The 16,261-nt window shown below is 40.6% G+C and overlaps 1 protein-coding gene across 1 annotated transcript in view; it reads right to left on the reverse strand.

The window, feature by feature from the left end:
• The window catches only part of Ryr3 (ryanodine receptor 3), a 410,215-nt gene that overhangs the window by 244,218 nt on the left and 149,736 nt on the right, over positions 1-16,261 (reverse strand). Inside the window, 2 exon segments of the mRNA XM_052181674.1 lie at positions 21-125; positions 4,881-5,097. Of these exon segments, the coding sequence (XP_052037634.1) occupies positions 21-125; positions 4,881-5,097 (322 nt within the window).

The raw sequence follows: 16,261 nt of genomic DNA on the forward strand, positions 1-16,261 counted from the left end.
CTGGCCATTGAAGGACGTACTTTGCCAAAAGTCCAGCCGAGTTCTATTTTATTCATTCCCCAAAGCTCATGGATATTCTCAGCCAGTCTGTCTCGGATCTTCTCTAGGTGAAGTGGCAAAACAACCTGAAGGAAGAGGAGCGAGAGACAAGCTAGAGCTACAAGAATGAACTGGATTGAAGTCTCCAATGCCCCAGCCGACCTCACTGCCAGTGAGGAGGGGCTGCACTCATTAGAACTCAGTGCTTTGCCTGGGTCTGACCCTTCCAAAGTTCTTAAATTATTCCAGATGACTGCTGAGTTTCTGCCCTCGCACATCCTACCTGAATCTTACTGGAGCACTCCAGTACACAGGCGTACAGTACACATATACCTGTATTCAAACCCTTCCCATCCCAGAGTGGAAAGAGAGAATCAACTCAAGAAAGCTGTTCTCTGATCTCTGCATGTGCTGTGTAGCTCAGGAATGTCCACACGTGTGTGCAGAAACACGCCTGCACTTGCACACACATACACACACAAACATACACACACAAATTCATACACACACACTCAAGCTCACATATACACATTGATACATACACACATACTCACACACACTCATACACATACATAGAGATACACAAAACATATACAAACTCTCACACACACACACACACACAGTCCATGCCATTCAAATACTTATTTACTTATTTAATACACTCACTCCATTGGGGAAGCTTTTCCTGAAAAGCTGGTAACTCCAAGGGAGTTTCTCTACTTTCCTGGTACTTTGTTTCTTTCTCTCCATAGAGGACACAAATGAGGGCCCACTTTGTTTTCTCCTATTTTCTTTGTTGTCATTCTTATTATTTTCATGTCTATTGTTTGACAGTTCTTAAAGAATAAGAGATCCAAATAAAAAACAGATGCTAACTTCCTTTGGCCCATGGAAGATCGCTAGCATTGGACTCATACTTGCTTAGCTCTTAATAGGAGCCAGGTCCCAGCTGCTTACCCCAGGAAGCCTCTGTGATTGGCTTTCCAACCCCAGCTTTATTACAGTGATACTAGGGTTTCTATTACTACAACTCCATGTTCAAATTGTGGGGAGTTGATAGAGGGAACTTGTCGAGAGAACATTTTACACTCTATGAAATTCTCAAAAAATTAACAAAAATATAAACACATTTAAAAATCATTGTAATCAAATTATGAAAAACTCATTTGGGAAAGCAATATAATGTTTTTGATGAGGAACACAATGGGGAGATTATTAGTAGACAAGTTAAACTGTACATGGGTTTACATGTTGGTTAACTAAAGGCCATCCATAGTTGATTATAGCCCCAAAGTGGATTTTCAGGCTATCAGAACCACAGGGAATCTTCAGGGAAATGGATAAAATACATTCTTTGGGCAAAGTAACCTTCATAAATAAGTCTAAATTATAATCTCAGTGGTGTCAAAAGGTAACATGGAACAAAGCAGCTTGGGCTTGATAACCGCCTCCCAGGAATATCAGGGCCCAGGGTAACTGCTTAGAGTGGGCTCCTCTGTTCTAGCACTCAGTGAGAGTCTGGGGCAGTCACCAAGGAGGAACCTGGTTAGGATAAGCATTAAATGCTCTAGTTAATAATTTTTAATCTACAAAGCATCTCTTAATGTGCCCCAGGGAGGACTCTGAGTACCTCATATTTAGGTTCTCCTTTGACAATAATTTCACAGAAAGATAGATTCTAAAAAATTACAAGGTATTCATAGTAATGAACCACATCTCTTCAAAGAGTTCACAGTAATAAACTACATCTCTTCAAAGAAAATTTTGCTATTGGCTCGGAGCATTGCCTTCCTTACACAGCCCTTAAAACTCAGGTTTGGGTCTAGACATCAAAGCTATCAGGACTTGATGTTATGATGATACACAGCTCTTTTATTTCCAATTCTTTGATTTTGCATTACTTTATTATTTTTTTGGCTGCTCCGATAAAATACACGGACAAAAAGCAAGTTACAGGAGAGTGGGTTTATTACAGTTTACAGTTACAGTCCATCACAGCAGCATTGCAGCAAAGTCAAGCTGGCAAGAGCTTGAGGAGTGGCTGGTCATGTGGCAGCCACAGTCAGGAAGAAGGAGATGACTGTGTATGCTCAGCTAGCTTCCTCCTTTCTGCAGCCTAGGGAATGGTGCTACTCTCTTTGGGATAGTTCTTACCATCTTAATCTATTCAAGACAATCCACCGCAGGCATGGCCAGAGGCTAACCCCTCATAGATGTGCCTGGAAGCATGTCTTCTAGGTGCTTCCTAAAACTGTTAAGCTGACAGTCACATGCACGTTTGGAGAACTCTTCTTACTGTTTGTTGGGTTAAATATTTTCCTCCCCTGGCACTTGTTTGAACTCTGTTACCCATCGTCTTCCAGGAAGAGGCTTTTGTAATTTCATGCTTCTGACAGGTTAGCAGGGGCGGTCAGCCCAGAGGTCTTCCTGCTCATTGTCCTCTGCTATCTGCACTGGTACAAACAGCTAGGTGCTCAGTGAAAGGTGCTTCTGTCTCCATCCCTAAAGCTTCCTGTCTGAGAAGAGTCCAGAAGATCAGTATATGTTGTTGTGGAATAAGGGTTATTTTAAGATGAAGATTATCTGAGAAAGAGCTGCTACTGAAATGTTCTATTCCCCTATCTTCTGAAATAAGAATTCAACCATTTCTTCACAGGGGAGACTGACCATTGCCATCAGAGACATGTTAGCCCTATTCCTAGACATACTGTCAAAAAAGAATCACATCTCCCACATTCTGAGGACCTATTTATTGTTCCCCAGAGTTGAGTTTTTTCTTCTCCTTATTTCCTTCCTTCCTCACTTCTATAATAAGAAGTAAGAGAGTCTATAATCTCCAAAGTCTATCTTCCTCTTTGAGCTGCGGTTCTTTGTTAATTCTTTGCTAATTAAAATATACTTTTCCCTTTCTAACCTGTTAGCCCAAGTTTAATGTTTACCCCCTGAGTTACAGAACTCAGGAGGGTAGAAGGCGAGTTTTTCTTCTGTAATGTATAGAATACACAGGAATCAGACTCTCCGATTCCTAGGATCTCCTGTAACTCACAAGCTCCTCAGCTTTCTAGCAAAGCTCTCCTTAATATCCCAGAAGTTGAATTACATGTTGGAATGGGCAGGGAAACATAGTTTCCTGTTTTATAGAAAGTTAAAATCACTGACTACAGGAGGGAAGACAAAGACTCATGATCTATGCATAAGGTAGATATGGTGGCATATAGTTACAATTCTGAACCTGGAAAGACGAGGCAGGAGACAACTAAGAGTCCAAGGCCAACCTTAGGTACATGGTGAGAATAAGACCAACCAGGGCACCTGAGTGTAATCGGGTCACATGAATGTCATGGAAATGCATACTTGAGACACTTTATATGTGGAAATAACTCATTATTTATACAGGCTGTAAACTGTAAGTGCTTCAGAGGTAAGGCCACTTTCATTAATCTGCAGAGCAGTGGTTCTCAGTCTGAGGGTCGCCACTGCTTTAGGGGTTGAGCAATCCTTTCACAGGGTCTTTTGTTGGCCTAAGGCTCACCCATTAGGCTAGATTGGTTGATCAAGGAACCCCATGAATCCTTTTCATTTAGGAGGATAAAGGAACAGAACATGTTCTGGTAGCGATAGTCTCCCCTGGGGAAAAATGGTTGAACTCTTTGGGAAAATTCATTTAGGAGGATAAGGCAACAGAGCACTTTCTATAGCAGCTGTTTTCTGATATATTCATTTTATAGTAACTTCTATTCCACAGTAACATATGCTGATATTCTGGGCTCTTCACAGACAGGAAGTATATCAAACATCCTGTATACCAGATATTACATTGAAATTCATAACAGTAGCAAAATTATAGTTATAAGGTAGCAATGAAGATAATTCTATGGTTAGGGGTCAGCACAACATGATGAACTGCATTAAAGGGTCACGGCATTAGGAAGGTTGAGAGCAACTGCTCTATAGCATCTAGATTAGTGATTTAAATGCCACTGGTGGGGCTGCAGAGAGGGATCAGTTGCTAATGCTAACATGATGGCCTGCAATTGATCCCCAAATCCATTTTAAATGCTATGGTTCTGTTTTCTTATAGTCACAGCACTGGTGAGGTTCCATGGGGTTTCTTGTTTAGCCAATCTGCCTAGTGGGTAAGCTTCAGATCAAAGAGAGAACCTGTCTCAAAGGTGATAGAAGGCGCATACACACTCACCACTCCCAAGTATACATGCACAATCATATGTGTATGGTAAAAAATGGTACTGGTGTGTAAAAACTGCTGAAAACTTCTGCAAGTTTCTTATCACAGCACACAAATATGCCTCTGCCAGAATACAAATACTGGGGAAAAAGTACCCATTTGCTAAGCAGTCCCATATAGTCCCCACTATAGCCTCTCTTTTTATTTCCACCAACTTGACATTTCTATGTTCTTTCTTCTCCCAACTGTTTTCTTTCTCCCACATGATATTTGACATTGGTATTTGTCCCTACTTTATGTTTCTGCTCCCAGCCCTTATTCATCCCATTGCTGTTATACCAACCCCTCCCAGGCTGTTCTATCACTGTCCAGTGCTCCTCTTCACTTAAGCTTTATAAAGGTCCAGATTGAATCCCATCTGTTCTCAGGCTCTTAGAAACATCCCACCCTAAAGGATATGCATACTGTTCATTCTGCATTTATTACATTTGACCTTTAAAAAATAACTTATTTGCTTCTTATATATTCAACTTGGCTATGGATTCTCAGAGAATATTGGATATTTCTTTGCATTCTTTAAAAGCTCCCTGGTTTATGTTGGGCACAACCTCACTGTGCTCACTGAGATTGCCTGTCATTTGCAATTTGGACTTACCTGACTGGTATCTATGGGACATGGGATGAAAGAGGCCTGGGAGAGGAACTGAGTGGTACCCAACAAATCTCTAACACCATCAGCATCACGCTTGTATTCTTTGACAGGCTCTAATCTCATCTTCTCCTTCGGAAGTAAGGCTTCATAGCAAGGGGCATAGCCAGAGGGAGGTAGGAACTTAAATTCTCCATGCCGACCACCCATCAGGAAGCGTACTCTGTCATTTCAAGACAGCAGAAAAAAAAAAGAGGTCAACAAGTATCCTATCTCAAGTAAATGAATATTAATTTTTTTTGTCATAAAATACATGATATATATTTTTTATTCGATATATTTTTTATTTACATTTCAAATGATTTCCCCTTTTCTGGCTCCCCACTCCCCGCAAGTCACATAAGCCCCCTTCCCTCCCCCTGTTCTCCCATCCACCCCTTCCCACTTCCCTGTTCTGGTTTTGCCTTAAACTGCTACACTGAGTCTTTCCAGGACTAGGGGCCACTCCTCCGTTCTTCTTGTACCTCATTTGATGTGTGGATTATGTTTTGGGTATTCCAGTTTTCCAGGCTAATATCCACTTATTAGTGAGTGCGTACCATGATTGATCTTTTGAGACTGGGTTACCTCACTTAGTATGATGTTCTCCAGCTCCATCCATTTGCCTAAGAATTTCATGAATTCATTGTTTCTAATGGCTGAATAGTACTCCATTGTGTATATATACCACATTTTTTGCATCCATTCTTCTGTTGAGGGATAGCTGTGTTCTTTCCAGCTTCTGACTATTATAAATAGGGCTGCTATGAACAGGAGTGGTATAGCAGGATCTTTCGGAAGTGACATGCCCAGTTTTCTGAGGAACCACCAGACTGATTTCCAGAGTGGTTGTACCAATTTGCAATCCCACCTGCAGTGGAGGGGTGTTCCTCTTTCTCCACATCCTTGCCAACACCTGCTGTCTCCTGAGTTTTTAATCTTAGCCATTCTGACTGGTGTAAGGTGAAATCTCAGGGTTGTTTTGATTTGCATTTCCCTGATGACTAATGAAGTTGAACAGTTTTTAAGATGTTTCTCCACCATTCGAAGTTCTTCAGGTGAGAATTCTTTGTTTAACTCTGTACCCCATTTTTTAATAGGGTTATTTGGTTTTCTGGGGTCTAACTTCTTGAGTTCTTTGTATATATTGGATATTAGCCCTCTATCTGATGTAGGGTTGGTGAAGATCTTTCCCAATTTGATGATTTGTCCTTTTGATGGTATCCTTTGCTTTACAGAAACTTTGTAATTTTATGAGGTCATATTTGTCAGTTCTTTATCTTAGAGCATACGCTATTGGTGTTCTGTTCAGGAACTTTCCCCCTGTACCAATGTCCTCAAGGGTCTTCCCCAGTTTTTATCCACACTCAAAATCATGAGTTGAGAACTCACTGAGCTTAGATTCAGCATAACAAACATCTGCATGTATACAGCTAACTTCAACGACATGGTCTTTAAAGTCTTATTACACATAAATCACTCGGTGGTCATCCTTAGATCATCACAGTAGACAATGCTATAATATTAAGAACATAGCAAGGTTCTTTTCTATAAAAATCAAATTGAAACTTCCCCACAGAAACATGTATTTTATGTGAGATAAATTACCCATATGTTAGTTAAAAATATAAGAAAATTACACATATAAATTAGTAAATGCTGAATGTTCAGGCGAAATGTGTAATGCTAGAATTTTCAACACAGCAGAGGCTGTGGTTTCCAGAGCAGCCGTAGGAAGGCAGTGGTAGGAGGAGAGTAAAGGGGTAAACAGTTCCTCCCTGGGATATCACTGCCTCCCTAAGGAGCACCATCTCTGTGTTGGCATGCAGGCCTGACCCCTTCTACATGGACACTTGATCTAATAGCAATCTCTAACAGTACCAATTATAAATCTAAAGGGAGCCTCTGGACTTGGTCCAACCCATTCTCATTTCCCATAGAAGGAAAAAGGACTCTTTGAGGATCATGGTAACGGTAGGTAAACATTAGTTAACATACAATAGGCAGCTTAATATTTTTATTCAGTGTTGTGGATGCATTTCAATTTCTCTGAAAGGAGCATGGGAAAAGATGCTATTCCCATCAGGAAGCGTACTCTGTCATTTCAAGACAGCAGAAGAAAAGAGGTCAACAAGTATCCTATCTCAAGTAAATGAATGCTAAAGTTTTTATCCACACTCAAAATCATGCTGTTGGGAACTCATTGAGCTTAGATTCAGCACAACAAATATCTGCATAGATCCACATGACAGTGGTGTTTTGTATGTTCTAGTGGCTACAAATGCAGCATTCACAGATCAACTTCAATTGCACAAACTAGAAGAAATAGACTACAGTTTTAAGTAATTAAAACATGGTTAGATATATAGTCCTTGGAGGCTCACTAATAATCTCACACAGGAAAAATCAATAGAACATTGTGTTGGTATTCAACATTCATACTCTACACTTCCCTCTTTCCATTGAAAAAAACGATGGCTGAGCCTACACAACTCACACCTGACTTCTCACTGGGGTTTCAGTGACAAATAACATAGCTACTGCTCCTAGTGTCACAAAGCAGGTTTTTAGTAAACAAATAGACTTAATCATCTGCTTAATCAGTGACATATAAAATAACTCAGAGAAGGAAGTGGCTTCTAGGGGTGGCATCAAGAAAGGCCTCTTTGTGAAGAAGTCAGTGAACTGAAGCTGTAGAGGAGGAGGGTCTCAATAGAGGGATGCATGCAATGGCCCTAAGAGAGGAAACTAGGTGGTGCTGTGGGTGAAGTCATTATCAATCTGAGGAAGGAGAGAAGAAATCTGAGGGATGAGGCTGCATAAAACGGTCTGCATGCCCTGGCAAGGAGACTGGCTTTAGTCTAGGTAGGAAACTTATCACCTTAAACTTAGGAGTTTAAAGTGAGGAAATACAATACTCCTCCAGCACTCCTACACAGACAGGTCTGAGGACCAAATAGAAAGCTCTTGAAACAGTCATAGGGGAGAGAGGGTAGCTTGGACCAGTAAGATCTAAACAGCCAGATGCCAGTGTTGTTTGGCATTAGAGTGCGTAGGAGTTGCTGGTGTGACAGGAGGATGTATGGAGGGGGTGGTATTAGTGGAAGAAGGTTATGATTGAGCCAAGCTCTCACGGCAGGACACTGCGCCAGGCATCACTTCCTTTAATTGGAGCATTCTGGGAGGGGAGCCATGTAAGAAAGGCCCCGAGTTGGCTGCCTAATTGCAATTGTGGAAATAACCCAATTATGAATCTGGAAAGCAGAAATCCTTCCAAGTGAGAAATGTTACTTTTTTCTCCCTTCCCAGTAAGAACACATTATTGAAATGGCCTTTTATAAAATGCTGCTTTAACATTAATTATAGAAATCACACAAAGCCTCCCACTTCCCCATTTTAAAGCAGTAAACAACAACAGCATAGAATTAGAACCACAATTGTCCCTGGGAGTATGCCTACACGGAGTGTTATGCAACAGGGCATGATTTATGTGTATTAAGGATATGAGCTATGATGTTAAAACAAAATTGAGTCATTAGGCTGTAGTGTTACTAATTTAGTGAAACTTCTGGAAATAATGACTAAACCACAAAATTAACTGTTCAGAATTTCCCAGTTCAGTTGAGTCCAAGGATTGTGTTATTGACATGCTGAAAGTACGGGATAGAGGTGGATCTGTCTGAGTGGAGAAATAATAGGGGAAGTTATCCAACCTTCTCCCCTCATCCTATAAGATGTGCACTGGGCTAAAAGCCCAGGCAGCAAGAGTGTTGGTACTCCCTATTTTGTGGATTACAGGAACACATAAATGATCTGTCTGTGGATTTCTAGTTAGACTTAATTATTCATAAGCACTCTTGCCCGTTATGTTTAGTTTGAAAATTTCTCTTGTGTTTTAAAATATGCTGGATAGATAACAAATCAAGACTTGTTGGCTTCTGTGTAGCATTTAAAGAGAACAATGCTTTCTGTTTTTATACCCCCATTATTAAAATGAGAATGATAATTTGGCTATAAATCGTATCTCCTGTAATGGCCACAAGAATTGTAAAATGAAAAATTAACACAAGAGTGAGTGCTTATTGCTTACTGGGGCACTTATCTTCAGATATCATATGTTGTGCTGCAGTGGGCGTAGACAGGGGTGTGTGCAGCTTCTGAACTCTTGCTGGGCTGGATCCCTTGGGCCCTAGCAGGTGGGGCTGAATAGGCACACGCCCCAGACATACCCTCCATCTGCTGGGTCTTCTCTCACTGCTTAGGAACAGCCTGGTAGAGTTTGTGGGAAGGGATCCAACCAATACTGGAGGATGGAACCATATCTGTCTCAGTACACCCAGAATGAGGTAAAAGGAAATGACTAGTAAAAACATGTTGGTTGAATAAAACAATCAGAACAAAACAAAATGTCCCAAACTTACTTTAATTATGGAATCTTTATTTATTGTTTTGGTACTAGAAAACCCATTGAACCCATAACTTTGTGCATGGTAGGTAAGCCACTGAGTTACACCCTCAGACTGAAGTACAATATTGATGGGGCTTCTCTACATTTTAGCAGAGGTCCACAAGCAGATCCATGAATCTATAATTCAGATCCCCATGATCTCTAGATCCTAGAGAGAAATGCTGGGTTAGTTCCACAGGTTATAGTAAAACAACTGTGAAAAGGTTTTATCAGCCTCAGATTACATCCATCTCTGCACTGCAGAGGGAAAAGAGGATGCAGAGAGAGCTGCAGAGGACCCAGAGAGTTTGTCCACCTATCTAAAGCCACCTGATGGGAACTTCTCAGAAAAACAGATCAACATCTTCTGTGTTCAGCAGGTTAACAGAGCACAGCAGGGAAGAAACAGCTGTATAGTAGAGATTTGGCCTTTTGATCAGAGTCATTCCAAAGCCTATCCACTGAAAGAACAAATGCAGGCTCCACAGAAGAACATGCTAACACTCTTCACCCAAGGACCTCTGATGAGATATGAATGGTTGAACAGAGGTCAGAAGCCCAGAATGGGAGAGGGAGGCCAGGAGTGGGAGGACATGAGAGAGGGCATGCGGGTATAGCTATGCCAAAGATCACAGGAGGGGAGTCCAACATGCATCTCACTAATAAATCCACAAAAGTGATAGGAGAAGGAGCAGTTATAATGAATGCCACCCAGTGATACAGTGCCACACGACTACTCTACCAATTCCACGGTGCATAACATTTCCTAGATAGGTGTCTCGGGACTCAACTCCTATGATCCTAATCTAGAGGCTCAGAGATAAATACGTTTCTGATCTGGATCTTGTCATGGAGATCTTGAATCATAGTGGCTATGAATTCTAGAAGATTAAGACAAGGAGATCTCTGAGTTCAAAATCATCTGGGATTAAAGGCATGGAGGCACATGCCTTTAGTCTGGGCCACACTCTGTGCTGGAGACCTACAGCCTTTAATCTGGGCTACACCCTCTGCTGGAGATCTATATAAGGACATCGGAAGAAGGAAGATCTACTCATTCTTCCTTGCCTGCTTGCCTCGTGGGACTGAGCAACTGCTAGATCCTTGGACTTCCATCCACAGCTGCTGCTGACCATTGTTGGAGAGTTGGACTATAGACTATAGACTGTAAGTCATCAACAAATTCCCTAACTATATAGAGACTGCCCATATGTTTTGTGACTCTAGAGAACCCAAACTAATACAGAAGTTGTTCTGAAGAAGAGTTCTGAAGCAGGAGCTGGCTTACTGGGTAGGGGGCAGTTTCCTGAGAGTCTAAGCCCATACTCTCACTGCAGAAATAAATTGGGTGAGCTTTTGAAACTTTACTGGCCCCAACTCTGGACTTTATAATCAAACAGTTAAAAGATTTAAATCATGGCCCCAGGATTTTTCTTCCTAACAGGAATAATAAAAACTATAGTACCCACAAAAGAACTCATTTAGGGTCAGAAGTCCAGAGCATGGGTTTCCATGAATAGAAATAGAAATTACATGTGCTGTTTGTTTCTCTCAATAAATTCTTTATTGGACATTTAATCTTGACCTTATTTTAAAAAATAACTCTTTCATTCACAATGAAAACATAAAATTGAAACATAAATTTCTTTTTTTATAGGTGCTTTCCCTGTCTTCCAGTTTCCATCAAATTTCTCAGCCTCTACCAATGATCCGTTAAGTAGAGAATTCAAGAATTGTATTCATTAGAATGAGTTATTCTTTATTCACAGATTTTTTCCCCTACACTAACCAATTTTTCCTATAATTCAATTTTATAGGAATTTAAACTGTGTTTACATCCCATGCCACTCCAGTGAGAATGGGTAATAAGAAATAGAAATAACAAGGATTTCTGGTAAGGACTTGAAGAAAGATTAACCCTTCTGCTCTGCTGGTGGGAATATAAACTTGTGTAGTCAAAATGGAATAAGTCTGGAGGCTTCTTAAAACACTCAAAATAGACCCAAATGACCCGGATATTCCACTCTTGAGCACATATAGAAAGGACTGGAAGTCAACTTGCCACAGAAATACTTGAATGTCTGCATTTATTGCTATACTATTAAAAAAGCAGCCAAGAAGCTGATGGTTGCTGAAAATGTGCTACACACACACACACACACACACACACACACACACAGTAGGATTTTGTGCATCCATAAAGAAAACAATGAAATCTCTACTTTCTAAGAAAGATACTTCTAGAAATTGTTATAAGTGAAATAAGCCAGACCAAGAAGGAAAAATATTGAATGCTTTCTCTTAATATGGGAACTAGATTTAAAATCATATATTGGATTGGCTAATGAAATTGTATATATATAAAACCACAACCACTAAAGCAATGTGCCATTCCTTTGAGGATCTTCCTTGAACTCAGATATTAGGAAGATTTTTTTTTCCTAAAGAGTTTACAAAGATAAAAATTTCTTCCTTTCAGGGATGAGCAGGTGTTTTGGTCCTAGCCTCCTAGAAATTTAAAAAAAAAAAAAGCAGGGGGTGAGGGAGTTGGAGAGGAAGTTTTATTTGCTTGAGAAATTTTGAAAATGGAGGTAAACGATGCTGGAAGAGCACCACTAGCCTGTATGATCTCATCTTGGAGGTTTTGCTGCTAATTCGCAGAAGCTACGAGGATGCTGCTTATCAGGTTTTAAAGACTTTCCTGTGAACAAAAAAGTCCAAATGAAGACAGACTTTTCCATGCTCAAAAATCATGCCTCAGTTTCTCTTCCATCATGCGACACTGTTATCCGCCACAGCTATCTAGCCAGCACAGAGAGGCACTCCAGCCTTCCCAGATGTCTCAATCTCGCAGTTCCTATCTAACCCTCCAAAAGAGCTGGGGCAGTGGTCGGAAGAAGCCAACCATACAGAGTGTGGGTTGTTGGCAAGCTTTTGCTGCCCTGAGTTTAATCTGTAAGTCATGATTCATTATTGCGTCATTAGTCTGCAAGGCTAAGACTGGGGTACAATCTGAGTACATTCTCAGACATTCTCAGACTCACAGTCTTAAGGCTTGCATGCGATGAAGCCCAGGGCAAGCCAGCCAGCATTCATCTTGTTCTCTGCAGCAGTATATTTATCTCAGCAATAATTTCCACAGCACTGACCACAGCAAGCTGGAAATAGCTAAGCTGTCAGTTATCTGAACTTTAGCCAACTCTGGCAGATACCAATGGAAAATAAACAGCAACTACAGACACCAACAGTTCTTGGATTTTTTAAAAAAATTATTAATTAGAAAGGACTGGTAACAGTTATATAAGATGATTAAATACACCAAAAGGGGAATGTACAGCTGTAAAACATATTCTACTAGAGTAAATAACTCAGTATTTTTAGAACAAAAGAGCACCCCAAATTTACTATTTGCTATGGCCTTTTGAATTATGCCATCTTGGTGATTCATGCCCTGGTGTTATTTACAGGTGAGAGGCAAGGATGATGCCATCTTTTAACAAAAGCTTCTTGGCATCAAAATAATTGACAGTGTTGGATGGGTTCCACAGTACATATGCTCACTTTCAATTCTGCATTGACTAGGATTGTCCCTACCACATCACTGCAGTGGGAACACTACCCACTAACAGGCCACACTGAGAAGACAACCAGGGCAGCACATTCATGGCAGGTAGGGAGGGGAGCACATATTGATTTGTGCATTTTGTCAGTAATTACTCATGCAGCCATTGACTTCACCATGGGCAAATCTAATTGAAAAAGATTTTTGCTCCTTGTACACTTTGCTCTTCCATGATTGCTGGCAGGGACATCCTAATCAGGTATAATTAACAACATAGTTTGCAGTGATACAAACAATTATTAAAAGAAATTCAAGAGTATGACCTCATTAAAGATCACTGAGTAGAAGGTAATGGAATTGTGGAAGAGAAATCTAATTTAGAAACTACACACAAATTAAAAATGAGTATGAGACACAATTAGGAAGGATCCTGTGTTGGGAAATAAGACTCTCAGGTGGTCATACTACCCTACTTCTCTCTTGGAGAAATGCCAGATAACAGGCACATGTTTTATAATATGTTGTGAAATGACAATTTAAAAATTAAAAATATATTTTAAGTATGCTTACTTTCAGTGAGCTATTTTAATTAACCTAGAGTTAATATCCTGGCCTCTCTTTGTATAATTGAACTAAAGAGGTATAAAAAGTGGCAGATTTTAGTACCAAACTATATTTCACAAGTTGATGTAAAAAGTAAGTGTTGTTTATTGAAACCATTCATTCATAATTGAAAATAGTAAGTTGACTGCTCTCTGAGACCAGCACTAACCTGGGACAATGACACCATTTGATGATGTACTGCAGAAACATGTATGTGAAGGTGGTGTCTCTACCTCTCTGTGATCATACCTTGTCATGAGACATAGAGACAGAACTCTCCTAGTGTCCGTTCTGTTCTCAGGGACAGGTGCAACTCTCACTGAGGCATTTGAATTGCTTTTCATCGTGAGATCTGCTCAGTTGTTATGAATAAAGTCACCAGAGTCCAAGCTCTCAACTCCTGGAGCCAGCACATCTGGACTCTTCAAATTAAATTCTCTCAGTGAACAGCTCATTGTTTATCCTGTAACTTTACTTCTCTGTTAACAGTGTCCTCTGAAGGCTATACATCTGCTGACATGGAGATGAGATGCTAGAAATGTCTTTTAAATATGGATGGCATTCAGTGATCCTTTTCCGAAGTTCATCATCAAGAGAAGATTCCAAAGCAAGGCCCGCCCAAACCAAATATAAATCCTCTCCCATTGCTTTGAAGGACTCTGACGGATGAATAGTGACTGAGAATTACCAAATTAGGCTAAGGCTCAGATGAGTGAAGTGTGCAGTGAGCAAGCCTGACGACCTGAGTTCAGATGCCCAGAACCCCTTCAAAGCTGTTGTAGTAGCGCAAGCATCTTTAATCCCAGCAGGCCTCAACTGAGAAGAGATAAAATGTAGAGATAGGGAAATCCATGGAAGCTTGAAGACTAGCTAATCTAATGCAAGCAGCAACAAAGAACAAGACAGAACCTGTTTCAAACAAGGTGAAAGGTGAGGACTGATACACACCTGACATTGTCCTCTGACCTTCGTACATTCATTGTGCCAGGCATGCCTTCACATTCACACACATATGAGCATGCACGTCACACAAGCATACACACACACAAATCACTATCATGTATTTTTAATCTTTGTGATTGTTGAAGCCCATGCCATGTTCTGAGAACTACCCAGAACAATCAATTAGCCTGCAGCAGATTGGAGGAGACTCTCTCTGAAGATTTGAGTTTACACATGGAACATCTACAACACAGCCCCTCCTCCAGATGTTCAGGGCTCGTGGTGGAAGGGGCTGTAGAAACATTATAAGAGCTGGAGTTAATGGCGATTACAGTGAGACAGTTCTGTTTGCATAGGATGGAGCTACTGCATCACAGTGGCTGTGACTGCATGCATGATACCTGAGCAAGATGGGGGTGTGGCAAAGTCCCATTTCTAGCTGATGAGCTATTGGTGCTTGATCGTTGCTGGGAAAGAGAGTGTATGTTTTCTTTAAGAATATAACTCCTTGGGAGGCTACCCATCTTCTAGTAATGGCTCTAGACTCCTGCACATACAGGCAGTAGGAAGTAGACTCAGTGAGTTTAAAAACAAAATGCATACAACTAGGAAAGATAGTGGTTGAGGGGCCTGAGAGGAGAGGGAGAGAAGGGAATGGAGTTAGATTTCATCAAACACATTATGCACATGTATGAAAAATTTAAACAATAAAATACTTTAACAAAAATATCTCTATTAAATGTTTTTTATTTGATACATTTTTTATTTACATTTCAAATGATTTCCCCTTTCCTGGCTCCCCACTCCCTGAAAGTCCCATAAGCCCTCTTCCCTCCCCCTGTTCCCCCATCCACCCCTTCCCACTTCCCTGTTCTGGTATTGCCCTATATTGCTGCACTGAGCCTTTCCAGAACCAGGGGCCACTCCTCCATTCTTCTTGGACATCATTTGACATGTGGATTATGTCTTGGGTATTCTAAGATTCTAGGCTAATATTTGCTCATCAGTGAGTGCATACCATGAGTGTTCTTTTGTGATTGGGTTATCTCACTTAGGCTGATATTCTCCAGTTCCATCCATTTGTCTAAGAATTTCATGAATTCATTGTTTCTAATGGCTGAATAGTACTCCATTATGTATATATATCACATTTTTTTTTTTAATATCCATTCCTCCGTTGAGGGACACCTGGTTTTTTCCAGCTTCTGGCTATTATAAATAGGGCTGCTATGAACATAGTGGAGCATGTATCCTTATTACATGCTGGGGAATCCTCTGGGTATATGCCCAGGAGTGGTATAGCAGGGTCCTCCAGAAGTGATGTGCCCAGTTTTCTGAGGAACCGCCAGACTGATTTCCTAGCATATGCTCTAAGATCAAGAATTGACAAATAGAACCTCATAATATTACAAAGTTTCTGTAAGGCAAAGGACACCATCAAAAGGACAGATCAGCAATCAACTAATTGGTAAAAGATCTTCACCAACCCTACATCTGACAGAGGGGTAATATCCAATATATACAAAGAACTCAAGGAGTTAGACCCCAGAAAACCAAACAACCTTATTAAAAATGGGGTACAGAGATAAACAAAGAATTTTCACCTGAAGAACATCAGATGTCCGAGAAGCATCTTAAAAAATGTTCAACATCATTAGTCATTAGGGAAATGCAAATCAAAACAACCCTGAGATTTCACCTCACACCAGCCAGAATGGCTAAGATCAAAAACTCAGAAGAAAACAGGTGCTGGCGAGGATGTGGAGAAAGAGGAACATTCCTCCACTGCTGGTG

The sequence above is a fragment of the Apodemus sylvaticus genome, chromosome 5 (assembly GCF_947179515.1).
Source record: "Apodemus sylvaticus chromosome 5, mApoSyl1.1, whole genome shotgun sequence".
Lineage (NCBI taxonomy): Eukaryota > Metazoa > Chordata > Mammalia > Rodentia > Muridae > Apodemus > Apodemus sylvaticus.